Genomic DNA, 19166 nt, shown 5'->3' with positions numbered 1-19166 from the left:
TTTGTAATCGGGCAGGTTCTGCTCTATTTTCACTCCTGTGTTTTTCTGATTTTTGTAGCTATGATGGGATTCCCTTCTTAATGCATGATGACACCCTGGAAAGGACGACTAATATTAAAGAAATTTTTCCTAACCGGAGTAACTGGAATGCAGCCTTCTTTTACTGGCATGAACTGGAGCAACTTAATAATGGAAAATGGTTTTTCAGGGTAAGAATATCCATATTATATCCTGAAGATAGTAATTATGATAAAGTCAAAACTAGACTTCAGACAGTGGGAAGGTAGTTACCTGGATTTATTACACTAAATACAAACTTATATCTGCAGCATGGAATAACTGACTTACAGCAAAGGAAGAAATGAAGAATCCGCAGGCCATTACTTAAATAATTACAGCACAACCACGCACACACACACACACACACACACACACACACACACACACACACACACACACACCCACACACACACACACACACACACACACACACACACACACACACACACACACACACACACACACACACACACACACACACACACACACACACACACACACACACACACACACACACACACACGCACACACAAAATTTAACCCTTGCAAAGGCTTCTCAAAATCACCAGATCAGCAGTAACATAAAACTTTTTGAGTTTTTGTGATGCATTCATGAATTTTCAACCATTGTTATGATTGCTTCTGTGGAAGGTTGAGTGCCGGGCAGGTAACTCAACACCCTAAAATTCTACAGCCAGTCATGAGTGGACAGGTGATCTGCTGTGGCGACCCCTAACCGGGAAAAGGCTGAAAGAAGAAGAAGAAGTTACGATTGCTCCAAAACAAACCTAAAGATTTGAGTCAGATTTATTTTTACTAAGAAAATAAATTATCTGCTTCTTTGTAAGTGTTATGACAGTCCATCTGAATTGTTGCATTATGCTAGTTTAAGTGTGGTATATTATAGCAATAACCCACGCCTGGGTGTGGGTAATGCTGGATTTACCCACGGTTGGCGTGGTTTGGTCCCGAGGGCGAAGCCCGAGGGACCAAACAAAGACAACCGTGGGTAAATCCAGCATTACCCACACCCAGAAGTGGGTTATTGCTATTATACAATGCCATTATTTAAGAAAAGAAATAATTACTTTTCTTAAATAATGGCATTGTATAATGCCTCTTTGCTGCCCTTCCGCACCTGTCTGGTGTTCACGGCAGTTCTGATGTACTGCGCATGCCTCGCGGTACATCAGAGCTGTGGGCAAAAGCAACGGAGAACGCGTTCTCCGTTGCTTTACTGTCTCGCTATGTTAGATGGGTTTAACATGGCGAGACAGCTAAAATAAGCAACGGAGATCTCCGTTGCTTATTTTAAAGCTGTCTCTCCATGTTAAACTCATTTAACATAGCGAGACAAGTTTAAAGCAACGGAGATCGCAAGATCTCCGTTGCTTACTAATGTCGCTATGTTAAAGGAGTTTAACATAGCGAGACAGCTTTAAAAAGCAACGGAGATCTCCGTTGCTTTTTAAATCTGTCGCTATGTTAAACTCTTTTAACATAGCGAGACAGTGTTTATACTAACGGAAAAAGTCCGGCGACGGACCTTTTTCCGTTAGTATATTGAGGGATTTACAACGGGCACGCTGGTTGGGCTGGCCAATCAGCGTGCACGTTTTTAGGGTAGGCATTGTATAATAAGTTATACATTCCTGATTATTTACAAAAAAATCAGAATTGTAACAATGAGGAACTGAACATGAACTTTTTAGTAGGAAATCCAGAAAACAAGTGGAAGTTTCTGTTATTTACAGCTCACTTGGGAATTTGCAAAAGTTACAAAAGGGAGAAGGTACAAGAGGTCTAGATTGCTTTGTCTCATGTGGCAAAAAAATGCATTGTTTTACTTTTTTCAGCCAGGCATTTCTGTAAATCTTTTTCTTGCATCTCCTTTCTCATACGCAGCTCCCACTGTCATTAAGTTTTTTATGAAAAGCATGCTGAAAGTGTGTGTTTCTTATTAATAAAATGGCTGTGGTCCACAACACGTCTTCCTCTATCATGTTCCCAGTATTACCAACACAAAAACATGTGGACTTGGTTTACATTTTATCTGCAACACAACACATAACCTATGGCTGGCTGAAGTTTGAACTCTCAAGTGTCATTTGCAGGAAGTTCAATCCACCAGCAATCTAAGCTTCTCCATGGCAAATTGCTGTTGGCAAGTTATGCTGGAAGTGATGCTCTTTCTTGGGAAAATTTCCCACATTCTTTGAGCTGGTGTTACTGTGCAGTTGGTATATATATATATATATATATATATATATATATATATATATATATATATATATATATATATATATATATATATATATATATATATATATATATATATAGATATATATATATATATATATATATACATACACATATATGTATATGTATACATTTGTTGGTATGAAGGCTTGCCTCCCGCATGGGGAAGTGCAGGGGGAGTTGCCTCCTGCAAAAACACTCAAGTGTTTTGCCTGTTTTATGGGGGGAATGCAGTTTGGGGATTCCAATCCTCAACAAGTTGACAGTCATCCACTCATAGTGGAAGCACATATAGTATATCGGGCTGTGTCTATAGCTTTTGTTCATTAAATATTGGTAGAACTACTTGAAAATGCAGTCCAGGAATGCTTGAACATACAAAGACTATTTAAGAAATATTTCTCAAAAATGCTACAGCAAGGCATGCTTCTGTTGTGACACATTTTGGAAAAACTGATTTCTTTTAGAAACGTACAACTGGGCCATAGATGCAGTGAAGAGAAAGAAAAGCTGTTGGGCTTAGTGTCACTATCACTAGCAAACCATCTTGACTTGAATGATGTTATATATTTTAAAAGTAACATTAAACAGGTTTCTAAAACATTACATTTATTAATTTAGTTTAGGAATAGACTGTTTATACTTGCTGCATTCGTGGTTTTATTGTGTATTCACATTTATTAAATTGCCCACATGTATTATTTTGCACACATACAGTTTTGATTTTCTTTTTCTTTTTTAATCATATGATCAGATAAGTCATGATGCAATTATTTCTGTATTCAATGTCTCATTACTTTGGTTGCAACTAGCTTAATGGTTTAATTTAGAGTTTCAGGGACAGAAATGTTAACTGGGTATTTAGAATTTACATTTTATCTTATTTTACTCTTTATAATAAACTTTCATACTTTTCCAGAAGTGATCCTCTTATTTTTTTTGATGGTATTAAAAGGCACATATAAATCATTTAAAGATCCAGACGGTTTTGATACAAGATTTATCAGACTGTTTTGACTATCCTGTCTGGCCTTTGTGTAGCTTTTTGAATCTTCCGTTTTGCAGGATGAATTTCCGATAGGTTAGACAGGGTTTGGAAGGAACACATTGGGTGGAGGTGGATGTAGGAAGTGTTTTAGAGTAAGCAACAGTTATAGTTTTACAGCAGATTGGGTGGTTTTCTTTAGGTAAGCACATACCCCTAATTTTTGTAGAATGTAATGCTGCTTGGGCATGGGGTGATGTACATCTAAAATTCCGGGTCAATATTTGTTCAGTACAAAATCATAACTTCTTTCGTAGAATATTCATCTTTTCTCAATTGCTTTTGGGGGTTGTTGCATGGAAATCATGGAAGTTTGAGTTCTGTTGTGATGTTTGTAGAAGAGCGAAACAGGTTTTCTATGTTAGATAGTAAAAAGTCTGTGGCTGCTTCCAGAAAATGAAAGATATTACAACCTTTTTTTCCCTTGAAAGTACTTATAGTGCAGTAAGTCCAGCAAGGCCATGGGGAGTGTCAGTGTGTGTGTGTGTGTGTGTGTGTGTGTGTGTGTGTGTGTGTGTGTGTGTGTGTGTGTGTGTGTGTGTGTGTGTGTGAGTATTTGCTTGTACGGTACATTTGTTAATATGATGCATGGGATGCTAGGGAGAACTCCTGCAAGGTCAGGTCTAATTGTGTAGTTTTTTGGAAAACTTAGTAATGAAATACTAATCAGATGTTTCTCAGTATGGCTTTATCATGTTTCTAAATCATAATTTCTGTTTATTGTGCCAACTGACCAAATCATTTTGGGCAATTAGTACAGGAGGAGAGGAATTGTCTGAATCACAGGGATGGTGTGTTAAAAAATGTTTATATATAAAATGATTACATCATTTGGATGAAGAATAAAGATATTAGTACATATACAGGAATTAGGGAGACTATGAACAGATAATGAGCCATAATGAAAATGAAAAATGTTATTGCAGAGAAGAGTTGTGAAGAAATATTGGCTGTATATCAGAATCAGATAAGGTTGCCAATTCCAGTGAAACGTTATGTCATAGGTGCCTTGGGAGACTGAGCATGACTATTAACTACAAATCCATTCTCTCTTTGATGCTCTCTTTTGTCCAAGTCAGGGTCATGCATGTGCCAGAGGCTATCCTGGCACTCATTGCATGCTCCTGGCATTCAGTGCATGCTAAGCAGAGAAACTATTTCTGAATAAGACATCAGTTTGTTGCAAGCTGCATAGGTGCACATACATTCCCATGTGGCCCATGCACACAGACACCAGTGGTCAGTTTGGGGGATCATCGCTTCACTTATAACACATCTTTGGCATATGGGAGGAAACTGGAGCACCATAAAAGAGGGCAGGCAGACTCTGCACAGAAGGTAACTGCCTTGAACCAAACTGAGGAATAAATTCAAGATAGAAGAATACCATGCTTCTGGGAAAAGTGGTGCATAGCAAAAGATATTCAAGATCAGGACAATAAACATTTTTGAAGAAGAAGCATGCTGAAAGGCCAGATAGGACATGTAGTATTGTATATATGTTTTCAGTAAAGAAGGCAGTGTGGAGAGTGCATAGCCAACATTTCTTTTACACTGTATGCACGCTGAAGGTTTATCCTTTCCTGGCGCTAATGACACTATAAAGGAATCCGTGCACTAAGAGATTGTTACTGGGAGTCACTACAGTGAGAGGAAATGAGTAAGCAACTCAGTTTTGCAGGCATAACTATTATTGTACTGTAAATGTATACAGCATAGCCTACACAATAGTATGAGTTGCTGCTGGAAATGGTGCTTATGAGGCAACAGATTGCATATTACAACTGATAATACTTGAAGGAATTGGATCAAGTCTGCTGTGAAAAAGTTCTCTGAACAAAATTCATTAAGACTAGAGATAACTAAGAGGCACACAGTATGAAATAGAATCTATAGAAAATGCTCTGTTTGGATACAAAGATGCATTTATAGCAGAAATGCACATGTTTAAGGGAGCTTCAGCCACTATCTATTTTCCAGCAAATGTCAAAACTAAATTCTTCAGTCCCTTGTCAGTTCCTTATGCAATGGAATGCCTATTAAGGCAGAGAAGGAAACAAACTGTTGAAAGAAAAAACATAACTCTTTTGAAATATTTAGAGGGGGCCACTTATTGGGTACATATACTGACATCTGTTAAAACCTTTAAGTTGCATGGAGTTTATAAACTATTGTACAATGATTGGCCATTAGCATTGAAAAACGAGCATGCTGATTGGTCGGCCCAACCAGCATACCCGTTGTAAACTGAGAATATATCAATCGTAAAAATCTGGCAGTTAAAGTATCATTGAGCAGCCAGACTTTTTTATCTGTTGGTATGTGCAGACACGCATTAGTCTAAAGGAAAGAAAGTCTAAAACATGTCACACATAAATAATTTAAAAATCCAGATAGATTTGATATGAGATTTATCAGACTTTTTGTGACCTATTTAGTGATTTCGTTCCTCATAAAATTTGTGGTTTTCTGATAAATCACTGAGGAACGAAGTCACTAAATAATGACATGCATTTCAGTTTCAGACTTTCAGTCCTTCAGGCAATACAAATCCGTCTATCCTCAACCCCTTTACCCATTTTTGCGCATGGGGTTGGGGTGTCACTACAACAGTGACAATAAACTAGTCAAGGTTTATACTGCAAACTCTTTCCCAAAAAATCTGAGTTGGAGAGGTACTTATGAGAGCAGAGAAAATACAACAGAAATAAGGTATGTTTTGCAAAACTAAAGAAACATATCTGATTTTCCTCATATTTCCCCCATTTCTTGTACCTCTAAACTGGCCGTAGGTTACAGCTTTCTTTTCTTTTCAAAAAAAAAAGAAGTAAGCAATGGAGATCTTCCTGTCTCCATTGCTTGCTTTACAAAGCACTGATATACTGTGTAAATGTGGGAATACAAGTCCCATATGCATGTGCAGTACCTCAACAAAACAGTGGAATTGGAAAACAATGTGGAAGAACACCATGGTGCCATTATACAAAGACATTATTTAAGAAAAATAAGCATTTTTTTCTTAAATAATGTCATTGTATAATAGCAATAACCAATGACGTGGGTGTGGTATATTGAAGATTTACCCACAGTTGACTTTATTTAATCACTCGGCCTTCTCCCTCATGATTAAACCAAACTAACCTTGGGTAAATCTTCAATGTACCACACCCGTGTCGTCGGTTATTGCTATGTTAAACAAGTAGCTTAATTGCAAACACGGTCTGTACCTGTAGTGAATATCTTTAATACATTGTTGGCAAAGGGAGTGCAAAGTTGTCAAAACTAGATATGCTGCACTCTTGTCAGCAAATGGTTTTAGATCATGGGCAGTGATATGTGTACCCATTCTATGCAGATGTTTACATTTTGTAAAATGCAGAGGTGCCAAAATGGTGACCTGTGTGACTTTGTTTGTGTTTGTGCACCATGCCGACACTCACATGCAAACTCTGCAGAATTCTGTCGGAATCTCCTACGGATTGTGCACCCAGGGATGACCATCATGGAAAGCATTCTCACATCTGAGCTATCTGATTTAAAAACTGAATTAAAGGAGCAAAGAAAATGGATGTAAACACTTTAGAGACAATGATTATTAAATGTCAAATATATGTGCTGGTTGCAGGTATGAAATGACTGTTTTTGAAAACAGTAGTAGGAGTAACCACCTGATGAATAATACTTAACTGTAAATACTGTATAAATTATATTGCAAAAACTTTGTGAATATTCTCCTCTAAATAATTCATGGATTTGTCATTAAGATGTTGTGGGAGGTAAACATTTGAAATTAAATAATCAATGGATTTGTCATTAAGATGTTGTGGGAGGTAAACATTTGAAATTAAATAATTAATGGATTTGTCATTAAGATGTTGTGGGATGTAAACATTTGAAATTAAATAATTAATGGATTTGTCATTAAGATGTTGTGGGAGGTAAACATTTGAAATTAAATAATTAATGGATTTATCCTTAAGATGTTGTGGGAGTTAAACATTTGACATTAAATAATTAATGGATTTGTCATTAAGATGTTGTGGGAGGTAAACATTTGAAATTAAATAATTAATGGATTTATCATTAAGATGTTGTGGGAGGTAAACATTTGAAATTAAATAATTAATGGATTTGTCATTAAGATGTGGGAGGTAAACATTTGAAATTAAATAATTAATGGATTTGTCATTAAGATGTTGTGGGAGGTAAACATTTGAAATTAAATAATTAATGGATTTGTCATTAAGATGTTGTGGGAGGTAAACATTTGAAATTAAATAATTAATGGATTTATCATTAAGCTGTTGTGGGAGGTAAACATTTGAAATTTTGGGCTCCATTAGAGTGAGTCTTGACACTCAGAGACAGAATGGTCAAAAGAACAGTCTTACATATACCAAGTCTGAGATGTCATTTCTCAGAATATTCTCTTAGGTATGGCGATCTTGGAGTTGGTATATATAAGTTTAGATGGGGGGAGGTGCAAAAAGAGGCTTTAAGGAGAAGAGCTTTTCTCTGGGTTTTTGGTCTTTTTTTTCAGTTTTTCGACATTTCAGTAAGGAGCCATTTTGGGATTGTGGTTGGCTTTATAATTTATGTCCTCTGTTGTATAAACCTGAGTCCTGCTATATGTATATAAGTAGCACTTTCTGTAAATGCTTTTACTCTGTAAATTATGCTCATCTCTGAGCCTGAGTCATGGCTGAAAAATGGTCATTTGACCAGTTCACTTATCTGATTAACAACTAATGAGCTAGCTTGCTAATTAACTAGGTAAATAACTAGTAAAAGTGGGTCCCATGGTGGATGCCTGTTGGGCTTATCTTGAGTTACTAAGAGAATATATAAAATAACAAATGGTATAAAGTGCCTTAGTATGCTAGCTGTATTAAAAGTTTGCATTAATAGGTAATTCTAAAGAGATCTGTTTACAGTTGATAAAGAAAATTAAGTATCATTTTAAACACAAATACAAAGAGGCCTGGAGTTGTTGGCGAATCACTGTGACAACTTCATCCAGATCATTTACGACTTATTGCCATAAAATGACACTGGTCCTGTTAAATGCAACTGGGTACAAGGTAGGAAATTCTAGTGGTTTCTGATACTGATTTAGGGGCAAGGATACAGCGAAGTCAGAAAATATTTGCAGAAGTTTTATAAAGGAGAAGGGTGTGATAAATTTACTAAATGAAACTAGGTTACAAAAAGTCAGTCCATATTGTGTGATCTACAGAGACTGAGCAGAAAATTTAATTACGATTGGTCTAACCTTTATCTAGGAGAACAGAATGTTGATTCCAAAACAAAGGGCATAAACACAAATGAGTGTAAACATATTTTATATAGATGATGAAAAACTCATGAAATATAATGCCTCCGTGGGAGCTGGCATTTTACTGATTAAAAACAAACGAAAACACAGTCATAGCAACTTACTGATAAGCAGTTTAATATGCAAAGCTTTCAGGTAACGCAGACCTATCCTCAGTCTTTTATTTTACAAGTCACGCTTTTACTTTGACTTTGTTTTTTTATTTTGATTGCACTGATTAAAAGGAATTTGAAGTGGTATGGGAAAACCAGAAATGGTCCCACTTAAGGAAAGCATATGAGGTTGTATTGATTTTGTGAATCCACATGTTCTTTTTTGCCATATTCAGATCATCTTTTCATATTATTTATTTATTGTTGTACTTGTAATTAATGCACCATAAAACAAACAAACAACTGGCCAGGGTCTAGAACATATTTCTATTAAAAATATATATTTTTTTATTTTAGGATAATCCGTTTGGAACCAAAAGTTTGCTGTCTAATGAGAACCACGATGATGCAATGAATCAATCTATCTTCAAGTTTAGTGACTTCTTAAAACTGGCAGCAAATGCAAATAAGCCAGTCATTTTTGATTTGTACACCCCTCCTAAGAAACATCCGTACAAAGAAGCATACATCAACAGAACCCTGGATGTGATTCTCAATGAATCTGACATCGACCCTAGCTTGGTTTGTTATTTGTATTTGTATATGCAGTTTGTTATAGAGATGTGTTTTCCTCCATTGTTGTGTTCTGTCACTGTCTATGTTGGAAGTGTTTTTTGAGTATTTATGTTGTTGTAAGATTCAACTGTTTTGCATTCTGGTAGTTCCAGATCTCACAAGCAAGATGCCCTTATTTTTTATGGTTAGTATGATTTGTTGTTTTCTGCAAAACAGAGATGTCTCACATTGTTTAAATCTTAACTATTTGATATAAAATGTGAATTTCGAAATATATATTTTTTACCTATTTTAATACTTCAGGTAAAAGTGGAGGTATCTGTTCCTCTTGCTAATATTTCTTCTTCTATGAAATGAACCACACCATTTTCTTATTGTGTGATACAGAAATATGTTCAATTCATTACAATTGTTGCATGATGTATAAACAAGGATTAACACAACTTGTGCGTGCATTGCAGTTCTTTCCTGTGATGCTGTAATGGTAGCCAATGACCATACATTCATGTATATGTAGAAATCCCAGCAGTTCCAGGAGTCTTGGTCTAGCAGGTCCCTATCAGATGATCATGTTTGCACAAACTCAAAATTCACATCGTCGAGACCATATGATTGACTTTTGAAAACCCAGAGCTTTTGAGTGGAGATCATGGTACAGTGAGGATCGGGAAATTTACCTTTTACTCCACTTTAATGTGATCTCAGATTTGGTATATATAATTTGCAGGGGGTGTTGGGGGTGCAGGGGAGCTTGCCCCCTGCAAAACGTAAAAAAAGGTAGACTTTTTTTTTTTGTTTGTTTTGTTTGAAGTTCGAATTTTCAGAAACTCAATCATATGGCCTCGACTATATGAATTTCGAGTTTCTGAAAACTTGATCTTCTGACATAGACCCGGTCTCACTTGTCTTCTCAAGAAAGCAGCTCACAGGTTAAAGAGTTCTAACTGACCCAGTCAGTACCTTAGTTATCATTTACTGCGTAATTCCAATCTGTTATGCGCTCCTCCTGAGTTTCCATTCACTTCTAATCTTAACTGTTGCTCTTTTCTACTTGCTTTCAAGCAGCCAGTCTCTTTTAGTAAAATCATGTTGTTTTTGACAATTGTTCCGCATTACTAATGCTCTTTCCATTTAAATAGGCCTGTCTCAATTATTTACTAAACAGCCCTTCTTTAAATTGCAAGGTAAGCTTCCTCATGTTTCTTATTTTAAGTTCAAAACACTTCAGTTCCCTTCATGTCCTTTAAACATTTGGTGCCTTCAGATAGTGGTGAGGGTACATCTTCTTCTTCTGGATTGGGCAAGTGGTGTGGGCAAGTCAAAACAGGGCCACTAAATATCACATGTGACCACCTAAGCAATGGGTAAAAAGATTACACAGACAAATTGTTCAGTAAAAAGTGCAAAGAAAAACCCAGCCAAGCTATAATTTTCTCTGTGTGATACCCTAAACCTCTTGTAGTGGAGGCCCATGGGATATTTGTAGATGGCCCCTTCAGGACATACAGTGTTTCAGCTACATGGGTTCTGAACAGTCATGACCTTTTACATTCTATTATTTATATCTTTATGAGTACATTCAGGCCACTAAAGCCAAACCCCTCTAGCTGTAGACATGCATGTTTCAGCCTTTTTAGTGTCCTTATTAGTAGAGTGTAAGTGGATTGTTTGGCAATACTTTACAAATACGTGCCTTACAAATAAGACTGTTATCCATAAACATTAAGGTGCCTGCAAAATATCCCAACTAACATCCAAACCAAAGGGTGAAAAGGTTACAAAGATGAGCCATTCATTAAAAACTGCAAAGAAAAACCCAGCCAATCTATAGTTTACAGTGGGTCTATATTATAATCTCGAAGTCTGACAATATCGAATACGATATTGTCGACACGAGAATAGGGAAAACGCACTACATCGAACGTTTAAATGGAAAATCTCTGTAGGGGGAGATTTCTGTTTACTTCAATGTAGTGCATTCTTGGAGTTGGTATATTTAAGTAGGGGGGGTGTGGGGAGTGCTCGGGGGCTTGCCCCCATGCCTACAGACTATTTAGTTTTTTTTTTTTTGTTTTGATGGTTTAAGACTTCGATCACTAAAGTTCGATCTTTAGTGATTCGAAGTTTTAAACCTTTGAGATTATAATATAGACCCATTTACACTGTGTGATACATTAAACCTCTTGTAGTGGTGGCCTGTGGACAGACCCGGATCATGATCAAATGAGGCCCTAGCCATGGTAGTGGATCACCCTCCGCCAGACATTCCAGTGTCCCATTACTTGGCTATTTCGCCACAGTCACCATAAACACCTTTCAAAGCTGTCAATGTCCAGACTATTTTCTTCTTTACTTGTACAGTGGTTAGAGGTATTTAAAATTTGTAGTTCAGTTTTTTTAACACAAACACTGATAGCCATTTGCTAAACAAAACAATACAGTCTCACAATGAAAACAAACTTAGCATGAACAGTAAGCTTCTCTGCCTTTGAAACTCACATTTATAGAAACAGCATTGAAATCCACATTCAACGAAAATACATTTGGCCAGTGATGGAGTACGTTTACCTTTAGGCCGTTTTCAAACCATAGGCCCCTTACACACATTTTTTGGACCATGCATACACTCATGTGTTCTTTGATGCACTATCCTGATTGTATTAAATAATATTCCTTGTATAATACAGCACTACGTGTTGAGTGTGTTTTACATTTGTAGGTTTTAACATATTTACTGTAAGCAATAAAACAAAACATATGAAACAGTAATGAAAAAAAAACAACTAATTACAGAATATTTCAACCACAAAAGGACACTCACCTTTTGTCATTAGAATCAATCAGTCAATATACACAATCTGTACAGAAGTAAAATGTCATTTGAATAATTCTACACTAAAGAGATCTGCAACTAATGAAGAGGTTGCTGCTGACAAACAACATTACATTTCATTGTTTCATGCACAAATTCAGTGCCTTCTTCCCTTGAAGAATAAATTGCCCATGTTACATTTAAAAAATGGTACACTGGTAATATTGCAATAGGAAATGGCTGTCAAACTGGCAACAGGTTCATAGTTACTCTGCATCTCATCCAAACGAGGGCACACTCAGGAGTGCAGTACACTATCCCCCTTAAAGTACACCACAGTATCAGTAATCCATCTACATGGTATGGGAGTAGAACCCATAGCCTTCTGTAATAAAGACAAGTATGCTACCTGCTGGTCTACTAGCACTGCTTTCACATTTGATAGCACAAACAGTGATGATGGCCATTTGTTAAACAAAACAGTTACACATTGAAAACAACTTAACACGAGCAGCAGTACACATCCCTTCCCTTAAAACTTAACATTCCTTGAAAATGCAGTGAAACTCAACATTCCTTGAAAATGCACAGAAAGTTAACATTCTTTAAAAATGCACTGAAACTCAACAGTCTTTGAAAATATATCTGATGACAGTTTGGTAGGTGGTGTAGAGGATTCAGGCTCCAGTATCATATACTCAAGGTACAGGGTTGGTTTGAGCTTGAATAGGGTAATCAACCTGCCATCTTAAACTGGGGCATTTTACAAACGCACACAAGTACACACACAGACACACACAAGCACACACGCTCACCGTTGCTTGTTGTAACTCTCCAGAAAAGTTCACCGCTTGCTCATCTCTTTCCACTGTAAAGGCAACCCTCCATAACTGCACACAGAGACGATACTACAAACTTTGTTGTTAAAGAAGAAATGCAACACACACAAAGTGTATTATTAAAGAACAAATGTAAGTTTTGTGGCAGCACCCCAGCCAGTGGACATGTTTACATGTTTACATGTTTATATTTTACTTTGTAAACATGTCTACAGCTAGTGGAGTTTGACTTTGTTGGCCTGAATATACCCATAAAGTCTTAAAAAGTTAAATATAAAAAGTCATGGGCATTCAGAAGCCATGGAGCTGAAACACTTTATATCCTTAAGGGGTCATTTGCATATATCCCATGGGCCTCCAGTACAAGAGGTTTAGGGAAATATCACAAGTCAGATATGTTCAAGAATCAGAAAACTTTCAGGCCCCCATAGAAGTAATTATTTTATTTATTTATTAATTTAATTTCCTTACCTGGAAAGTCTAACTGGTCATAATACCTCTTTTCAGCAGAGCCCTGGCGAGAAAACCCCAAAAGAAGAGTAATAATAAATGAAAGAGATATAATACCAAAAATAATAAATAGAAACATCAACAACAATTACAACAGTGCAAGAAAGCAGACAAGGTCCTGTATCTGTGAGGTACGGTATCCATTTTGCAGCTAACAGAATAGAACAATTTAGCAGAGGGGTACACTGGATGAGTTGCACCTCTGGGGCTAGAAAAGACTTCTCCCCTAGCTGGGGATATTTCATCTTTAAGTTCACCCCTTTAATAATTGTACAGTACAGTAAGGCTTTGCTTTTGATGTGCAGGTTTGTAATCATCACTGCTTTAACCTGTTTGCTGTTAAGAATTCAAGTTACTCCTCAGGATGTGCTATGTTTTTGCTATTCATGCCCATCATTCGTAATGGACATGTTTTCTGAGGAAAACACTGCTCACTTGCCTAAACAGTTTCTTCAGCCACATTCAGCAATGCTTCCTTCTCTTAAGCTATCCTTTCTTCCCACACGCTCTATGTTTTCACAAACATCACTCTGTTTGTATTCTTGGTCACACAGATTGACCAGCCTCTGCATTGCACTATTTGCAGTACAGCAGAAATGCAAGTATTTCCTTTAATTTTATTTATTTAACCAGGCATGTGAAGTTGTCCAAAGCCATTTATCAGGCATAAAGAGGCCAACATAGCCTAACAAAGCACTTATAACACTAAATCTATTAGATATAAGGCCTGTTTCACAGTGTGTAGGCATAACAGATCTAGAAAATCACCACTGCACATACATAAATGAAGCTCTTCAATATAAGATACATAGAGGTAAAGTGGGCTAACGAGATAGCTTTCCAAAACAAACCACATATTTACAGCAATGCTGCTAAAACAGTTAGATGGACACTGATTCCTCTGTGGCCATTCCCTTGGGCTCTCTGGTGGTGTTCTTTGGGTAGCCACTATGAACAGAGAGGCTGTCACATCCTCTGCAATTGTCCGGTTCCCCAGGGAGAACCACTTTTGATGACACCAGAGAAAGGTCCGGGAGATATTCATATGTAAAACTTTTCTTAGCATTTTCATATGTAAAACTTTTCTTAGCAACATTAGGCATAGAGAAGAGAATTTCTATTTAATCCCTGTCTCTTTTCTGTGGGGACTAGGCATATTTTTCCTCCATCCTTTCTTGGGGATGATTGGATGAATTCTGTTAAGGGTCTATTTACAGACTTTCTGTCATTCAATGTGGATTTGTTGCCCTCGGTTAACAGGAGGAGATTTTCCCCCATCAGATACTGATTCACAGTTGGAGGTTTGTGACTTGAATTCAGATGCTGCTTCTCAAGTCTCCTTTTCTAATTATGGGGAATTGACTTTGAGGGCAGTTTCTCTTCAGATTCCCCTTTGGAAGGGCTGCCCTTTTCTGATATAATTGATAAATGAACTTGCTTCAGTGGGAACAGAAGAAAATTCCAGAGTCTCAGCCAAGATGTTATTTATTTTTACAGGAGAGCATTCCTCAAACTGCTACTGCTCTTCCCGTGTTACCAGCTGTGATTTCTTTATCCAAGGCAGCTTCTACCAAACTCATTACAACTGCTAAGCCTATGCTTTCTGACAAAGTGGGTAGAGCCTTTAGAACTGTGAATTATCAAGTGTATATGTTTCAGTTTGTACTGGTCTCTTTTGTCTAAATGAAGAAATTAGTTGCAGAACTTTCTTTGTCAGATTCTAAAGCCTCTATGAAGTCTCTTTTGTCTTCTGTATCTCAGGTTACAGAACATGATGCAGTGTTGAGAGCAGCTGACTCTGGTTCTGCAATTATGAGATACGTTTAGCTACATTCTCAGAATTTTCTAGACAAAATTAAAACTAAAATTCTTAATGCTTCTTTGGTTAAAGAAGATTTATTTGGTCCCTCTTCTGTAGAAGTCCTCAAGAAAATCAAGAAAAGGGCAAAATTAATCAAAGGAATTACCCAGATTTTTCTGCCTTCCTTTAAGAAATATATTAGAACCTTTTATTCCAGTACGGGTTCCGCTTTCAAAACACAGAATAAAACTTTCCAAAAAGAGCTTAGGTAAGCAAAATTAAAAAAACAAAAAAAAAAAAACAGTGGCACGGAGGTTACAGGAACAAGGGAACATCCTCCCAAAGTTACATGCTGGCTATTGGCTTCATTAGATTTCCTGCTCCCCATCCTGGCAGTGTTGTAAACAAGTCCCAAGTCTAGACCATCATTGTACTGTTTTGTGCCAACTAACCTCTGATTTGTGGGTTCTGAGAATCATTCATGAGGGTTACGATTGTAGTGGAATTGCCTTCCTCTATTCCATGAGATTCTGCCACATCCTTCCAGTCAGTCATCATTCTCCCACCTATTGTACATTGGATCTGAGCCTAGGGATTAAGAGAACTTGTGCTCTTGAAATGAGCGAGATATGATTTTATTCAAGTATGTTTTTGGTACCAAAAAAATTAACCTGGGAACATGTCCTACACTATTCTTTCCTAAACCTTAAAACACAGTTTCAAAATTCAATATGCTCTCCCATCAGTCTCTGTTGCCACGTATTCCCCTTGGCAGTTTCTAGTAAATTTTGATGTAAAAGATGCAGTCATCAAAGGTTTCAGGCGCTTTTTGCTTTTTTCTGTCTCTCTCTCGCTCTCACATTTTTTTTTTGCTTTCTTTTTTCACCCCTGGTACTATCCTGTTAATCATTTCAGTACCCTATGCCCATTCTGGGTCTTCTGGTCACACCAGTCACCCCCAAAATAATACCAAATTTACAACCGGGATCAGCACAGAACTGAAAGGCATCCTGGAGGTGTTGTGTTTCTCAGCCATCAGCCTGGTGGGAGGGCTCTATGTCCTGGCCTACCACATTTCCTCCCCAACATGGCTGCCTAGACAGTCACCCACAGGTCATGCAGTGGACAGAATGTGCCACATCACTCTTCATTTCCACAAGGAGCCACTGTCAGCAAGCTGTCCACCCATTTGGTCGAAGCACATCACGACTGGCTTCCTGGCCTTTACCAGGAATCTCCTTATTGCTCTGTGTGCCAAACCACATGGTATTCTCCCCAGGATGGGCACTCTTGTCCTTCCTGTCACTCTCAGTCCCCTGAGCTAGTAACTGAACCTGGGTCAGCTGGGCTGTAGTCACCTGTGTGACACCAGAGCAGCTATCTGGTTTACGTTTTCAGTTTTCTGCCTTGGCTTTTTGACTACCATCTGCTCCAGGAGTATTTGCAAAGTTCCTGGTCTGCTGGTTGCCCACTACAGGTTGCCAGGTGCTCATATTTTTCCATACCAAAACAATTATCTAATAGTTGCAAATTCCTCTAGGGATTGTCAGAGGTCCTTGGCTTTGGTAAAAAAAAAAACAGACAAAAAAAAAACAGTTTCTTGGCCTGGTATTTCAAATGAATTGGGAAGAAATCTTTTCTTATTCCTTCCACAGAGTAGTGTTTCTAGGATGTTTTCTGAATATATCCATATTGATGGATTTTATTTTTCAGAACAAGGCAATCAGTTACAGGACCCACTTTCTGAGTGTTTTCCAACTTGGCACAGGCATCTTCTAGGAATTATTTCAAAATCCTAGCTTACATGGCTACTACTATTCTCATAATTTGTTTGGCCAGACTACATATGAAGAAAATTCAGTGGTTTTTAAACCTCTCTGGACGCAGCACCTTCAATCCCTGTCTTTTCAGCTTTTAGTACTGAGGTTCATGAGCTGCTTTAGTGGGTGGATCAGTTGGCTGTCAACCCAGGTCTTCCTCATTCCCTGCCAGTGGCTACACAGTCAGTGACAGCAGGTGTCTCTGACTTTGCTTCCGGAGCTGTGTCCAAAGCAATAAAGGCACAGGGCCTAAGGAACAAACAGGACAGCTTCAGGTATATAATTATCAAAGAAACGATGGAGCTAACACATGCTCTCAAATCTCTGAACCATCTTTGGGTTACAGGTCACTTTCTAGTCATCACAGACATCACCTCAATGATGTGGTATATAAAGAAAAGGGGGTATCAGATCCTACCTCCTCTGCAAACTAGCTATGATAGCTTAGGAGTTAGTGACTCAGTGATCAGTACATCCCTCCAAGCTATTCCATCAGAGCAGAACATTGTTACACACAAGCTGAGCAGGACTAGGATAGATCCTTATGAATGGATGTTGATCCCACAGGTCTTCCAAAAATTGGTCCTTCAGTGGTGAACACATCAAGTAGATCTGTTTGGCTCCATCCATTGCAGACAACTAAAGAAATTCTGCTCTAGGATTCTACTCACTCAGGCCTGGAAGATGGATGCATTTTCATTCCCCAAATTCAGTATGATCCTGTATGCCTTTCCACCCTTTCTTCTGATAACCAGAGCCCTTTTAAAAATCCATATGGACTCTCCAAAAATTAAAGTGGTAACCCCCTTTTGGCCCAGGCAGCCATGGTTCTCCCTTCTCCTGAGAATGGCCAAGAGCAGTTACCACAATATTACTCACAGAATGGACTTACACTGGACATGGGGTGTGTGATACACCCCAACATTCACCTTCTTCAGTTAACTGGCTAGATGGTAGAGTTTTAAATCATTTTAGGCACCTTTTCCTGAGAGTGTACAGCAGGTATAAAGGGAAGTATAAAAATCATAAGGTGAACAACACAAAGTACAGTCCACCTACAAGCGAGTGAGCAATCTCAGTTTATTAATAAAACAGGACTAAGCACTTTCGCCAGTAATCTGGCTTCTTCAGAGTCAATTTACTACACGTTTCTTTCAATTTAAATACTATACATTTAAGTCTCATTGGTTGAAACTGATACCACCCACAAATTAATTAATAAACAAACTTAAAAACACAGTCCATAATATTGCTTAAAAATATTCCTAATCCTAATACACTACAAATTCTCTCTGATTTATCATATAAATTATGTATACAATATAAACATATTTAATCTAAAATGTGCATATATATATATATATATATATATATATAAATACAATCCTTAAAACATTTTATAAGAATTCTTATGTAAAAAACAAAACAAAATATCATTATGTGCCATCTCATAAAACTCTTAATTGTGTACCATACATTACCAAATTTTGAAAGTTTAAATTTGCTGGGACCTAAGCTTCAAAATTGGTTTAAGTGACATTTTAGATTAAATATGTTTATATTGTATACATAATTTATATGATAAATCAGAGAGAATTTGTAGTGTATTAGGATTAGGAATATTTTTAAGCAATATTATGGACTGTGTTTTTAAGTTTGTTTATTAATTAATTTGTGGGTGGTATCAGTTTCAACCAATGAGACTTAAATGTATAGTATTTAAATTGAAAGAAACTTGTAGTAAATTGACTCTGAAGAAGCCAGATTACTGGCGAAAGCGCTTAGTCCTGTTTTATTAATAAACTGAGATTGCTCACTCGCTTGTAGGTGGACTGTACTTTGTGGTGTTCACCTTATTTTTATTGATACCTGCCCTTGTGGGTGTTTTTCCGTTAGTATAAAAATCATATTTGGGTAAGTGGAGGAGATTTTTCAGTTGGTGCCAAATTATGAACCAGGACCCCTTTTAGGCATGGATGCCTCTAGTTCTTCAATGTTTGTGTGAGTTATTATCTGC

The 19166-nt window shown here is 37.3% G+C and overlaps 1 protein-coding gene across 1 annotated transcript in view; it reads left to right on the top strand.

Moving 5' to 3' along the window:
- Positions 1 to 19166, top strand: part of GDPD4 (glycerophosphodiester phosphodiesterase domain containing 4) — a 1130252-nt gene that overhangs the window by 934569 nt on the left and 176517 nt on the right. The window contains exons 10-11 of the mRNA XM_044073350.1: positions 59 to 209; positions 9149 to 9373. Of these exons, the coding sequence (XP_043929285.1) occupies positions 59 to 209; positions 9149 to 9373 (376 nt within the window). The remainder of the gene's footprint in view (positions 1 to 58; positions 210 to 9148; positions 9374 to 19166) is intronic.

This window comes from Protopterus annectens, chromosome 5.part1 (assembly GCF_019279795.1).
Source record: "Protopterus annectens isolate FY-2018-M chromosome 5.part1, PAN1.0, whole genome shotgun sequence".
In the NCBI taxonomy this organism is placed as follows: Eukaryota; Metazoa; Chordata; order Ceratodontiformes; family Protopteridae; genus Protopterus; species Protopterus annectens.
Note: the sequence above shows the minus strand (reverse complement) of the source record. Positions and strands in the feature narration are given on the sequence as shown.